The following is a 4,014-nucleotide window of genomic DNA, read 5'->3' as shown; positions in this document are numbered from 1 at the left end:
TAACTACCATTCTCTGGCTCATCTTCAGGACAATATTGCACGAGTGTCTACCTGGGTCCCATCTCATCACGAGCACCCTGATCTCCATCAGTCCTGCAAAACCTCCAGCCATAGCTCCAATCCCCGTCACGACTTACCTCAAGTCCCGGTTCCTCTCCACGTCATGACCACAACTTCACGCCACATCATTGGTCCTCATTCTGAACAATAAGTTATCTTATTCTCCATCTAACTCTCCTGTGCTCTTTCCGTGTTCCAGCGTTTGGGTCTGTTCAGCCGAAGCAGATCATGACAGTTCTGAAGGTAAAAGTGGTCCAACACAGTTCTAGCCAGGTGGACCTGATAAAGCAGCTGAGTCTAAGTACATTATCTATACATACTCAGGTAATGCTGTTTTTTACTCTTAAGTATAGAAAAAAAAATATTTTAAAGATACGGAAATGAATGAGCTTTTCTACTTTTATTAAAGTCATAAATCATAAAAGACATTTTCACTCATAAAAAAAGCTGTAGCTGTGAATCACTACACAACATCTAACCTTTAAGTGAAATCCTTTAAAAAGCAGAAACATGATTGGAGAAGAAAAGAGCTTCAATGTCAGTCAAAAGTGGAAAGGGAGAGTCTGGTAGCAGACCAGTAAGGGTTCTCTAAGGGAGCTTCCATCCAGATGGTACAGACGCCGTGTCAGAGCCTCGTGGAGGACCAGACTCCCACTCTCATCAGTGTAGCGGAGCTGGAAACCCACCAGCTCCAGGGGCTTCCCAGCCAGGACAGCGGACACGTCAAACACATCATACCCAGAGGAGGGTCTCTGGTTCAGGACCAGCTGTCTTTCCTCCAAGGCAGGGCCTTCCTTCACATGTTCCTGTGGACCAATGGTGCTGTGGAGGGCGACCGTCAAGCTGAGAGGAGCAGGATGGAGGGTTTTCCTGAAGAGAACCAGTTCTGCTCCCAGCATGAGGGGGTCCAGGCTGCTGACGTTAAACCAGATCCATCCCTGAGGAGCTTGACCTGAACCTGTGGAACCCCAAACCAGAACCTCTACAATCAGTGTTTTCAGTCTCTTGATGGAGACTTCTTTTTGGTCCTAAATCAACTGACAGCAAAGACAAAAAGCTCCATGACTCCTAACAAGCTTTAGCTAAAAGAAACCTGCTGTCTTTGGTTCAATGGGGTTAAGGATCTCAAACTGCAATGCTTGTGTCGTTTATCCACTAAAATAAAGGAGTGTAGTTACAAAGACAGAGACTAAAACTGAGAGGAACACGTTTGGAAAGGTCAAAGTGGAAATGTTTACCATCAGAACTGTGAAAACTCTGCATCAGGATCCCTTCTGGCCTTTCAAAGTCTGGAGCTTCCAGTGAGTTCAGACGCTGATGGATCCTCCTCATGTATGGATGAACTTTAGCTGGCCTGCTGGCTGAAACCTGATTGATGTGCAGCATTTCCAGAATGGCCTTGTTCACCTCTTGGTCCTCCTCTGCGTCTCTGTGTTGTTCCATCAGCACCAAGCCGCTCACGGAGCAGGCCAGGAGAAGGAGAGCCCTCAGTCCCAAAGATTCCCAGAATCCTCCTGGGCTCATTTTGCATTGAAAAGGATTTCTCCGCCCTGCTTCCAGGAGCCTGAGTCTGGTCTTTGCTTGAGCTCCACTTCAGCCTGTTGGCGTCTCCTGGAGCCTTCTGGTCACTGAGAGATGGACCCCATGGGGGGGCTGTCAGGAATCCGTGACCCCGCCCCTTCTGAAGCAGAGGAATGTTCCCTCTGTCACAAACACTGCTGTGCAGCTCTGAACAGGAACTCATTTGCTGCACTGGAACAGCTTTTTGGAAACCTCCACTAGTTTTGATTTCAAATTCTTCACTTTCTAAGTGTGAACCTGACCGTCCATCAGTTCTGAGGAAAAACTCACATCCTCTTTAAATTCTTAGATGTTGCAGAAGAAAAAGAAAATCATCAAATAACAGAATGGAGTTATTTTCTGTACAAAAAAGGAAAAATGTCATTATTTTACCCCCCTTACTCTTTCTCCCTCCTTCTGTCCAGTTTAAACCTTAAAGAGAACACACAATATAATAAAACAATGATCAACATCTTTAGCTGAAAAGCAAACAGGTTGATAAAATAGTGACCGTGTCTAAATCAGGGAGGCTGCAGCAGCAGGAAGACAAAGAAGAAGCTGTCGGGGAATCAAACAGCAAACTAGATCAACTGTCCATTTTCAGAGTTTGATCTGAGCAGAACACAGAAAATGTTGGAATGAGAGACAGACACAACATGTCAACACAAACACGGACCTGGGGGGTATTCCAGGAAGCAGGTTCTGCTAGTTACCACGGTAAGTTTGAAGCTAAGGAAGTTGATAACCTCAGCTTTCAGTTCCAGAAATGGAAGTATGTTTCAGGGTATGTCTAGTTGCCATAGCAACTCATGCTCTGAACATAACCTGGTCTGGAGCAGGTTTAGTTGAAGGTTAGTTTGTTTACAGAGAGGTGAAGCAGCATGGTGTGTCCATTTGAAGATGATTTACTGAATGAAGAAGCTCAGATAATACTTTCTCCAACATGAGAGGGTGATAAGACCACATATGGATGTTGGAAAGAGAAACTTATTACTTTGATCTAACTTCATTATTTGATTTAGTTCAGATAAATCATTTTTTTAGTTTAGTCATTTTAACCCTTGTGATATCCTATGGGGTCCAGATGACCCCCCCCCCCCCTTCCATTGACGTGTTCTCCCTACCATGACAAAGGTGGATAAAGGTGGAAAGATTTCATGTAATCCATGGACACCAGTGAAGATCACAAATCATTGAAGAAAAAAGGTTCAGAGCACTGTCTAGTGGGTCTAGATGACCCAACTCCCAATGTTAAAGTGTCTAGAATAGAACAAGGGTTAAGTAGGTGTAACTATTAAGTAGACGTACTTCATCCAGAGTTCAGGGTTAAAGTCAGGGTAGTTTAAACCTCCTTTCTGGAATACGAGACCCCCCCCCCCGATCACTCAACAAGAACAAAATAAAAACAGAAACACCCCACTCACACACATACACACACAGTGACAACAAAAGCAAAAAACAAACATCCTGTGACAGACTGGAGACCTGTCCAGGGTGTCCCCTGCCTTCACCCTCAAGGGGTTGGGATAGGCTCCAGCAGCCCCGTGACCCCGAAAGGGACAAAGGAAGAAGATGAATGAATGACAAACAAGTGAACTTCCACTTGAGGACCAGTCAGTCACTGTTGCTGGTATCTAGGGGGGGGTAAATGTTCACCAGTCCCACCAGGCCTCCAAGTCACAGGAGCATCTGCACAGCCACGTAATCGGCTGCTAGCAATGTTGGCAGATTGGGCGGTTCTGGTTCTAAACTGGGGGGTAAAATGGCTTTGGGGTGAGTAGGCATAGTTTAGACGGTTTTAGGGTCAGTTCAGCGTTTTGTTTTTTCTCATGAAAATACTGGACAAAGTTAGCTGGGTGGCTGTTGGAGCGCCTTTTGACAAATGACCAGATCCAGGTGTATTCTTGTTTCTCCTGATCCTTCTGTGTGAATGTGGCATCAAGGGAGGGGGGAGAGGAGACGCTGCAGTTCAACGGCTGACCCGTGTGATCGGTGGAGCAGATGAGAGGGACCCGTGAAGAACCTGGAAATCCTCCAACAACGGCCACCAAACCCGTCCTCAGCAGCAACGGGTTCCTCACCAACGACCTGATCAGAGCAGGACATCACTGGCAGGAACTGGGAGAGATGCGCTCCGTTCCAGTTCACCTTTTCCAGTCTCAGTGATTCACTGTGGGACGAGGGATTGAGATAACCACTGCACTGTGGAGTGATGTTTATGCCACCACGATGCACACAGCATTTCTAAGTTGCAAATGAAAATATTAAATATCTGCTTTTTTTTTTACACCAAGTCTTTTTTTTGGCATTTCAACTTTAAACAGAGGGTAGAAGGATTTAAGTTTGACAAAGTATACAAAACTGATTACATATCCCCACACACCCTCCCCTCCC

At 45.7% G+C, this 4,014-nt stretch overlaps 1 protein-coding gene across 1 annotated transcript; it reads right to left on the bottom strand.

The window, feature by feature from the left end:
• Window positions 1-452: 452 nt before the first annotated feature.
• Window positions 453-1,661, bottom strand: LOC105356494. The gene is made up of 2 exons (XM_011487792.3): window positions 1,299-1,661; window positions 453-1,018 (listed from the first exon to the last, which is right to left on the bottom strand). Exons 1-2 carry the CDS (start codon window positions 1,582-1,584, stop codon window positions 603-605), a joined length of 702 nt encoding a protein of 233 aa, XP_011486094.2. The 5' UTR covers window positions 1,585-1,661; the 3' UTR covers window positions 453-602.
• Window positions 1,662-4,014: the final 2,353 nt, after the last annotated feature.

This window comes from Oryzias latipes, chromosome 18, assembly GCF_002234675.1.
Source record: "Oryzias latipes chromosome 18, ASM223467v1".
In the NCBI taxonomy this organism is placed as follows: Eukaryota; Metazoa; Chordata; class Actinopteri; order Beloniformes; family Adrianichthyidae; genus Oryzias; species Oryzias latipes.
The sequence above is the reverse complement of the archived record's forward strand: the minus strand, read 5'-3'. Positions and strand labels throughout refer to the sequence as shown.

What these genes read in the sequence shown, in the direction of transcription:
- LOC105356494 (XM_011487792.3), bottom strand. Translation starts at nt 1,584, where the DNA reads ATGAGCCCAGGAGGATTCTGGGAATCTTTGGGACTGAGGGCTCTCCTT. An exon ending in GAGTTTTCACAGTTCTGATG is followed by an intron (nt 1,019 to 1,298) that starts GTAAACATTTCC and finishes GGGGTTCCACAG; the next exon opens with GTTCAGGTCAAGCTCCTCAG.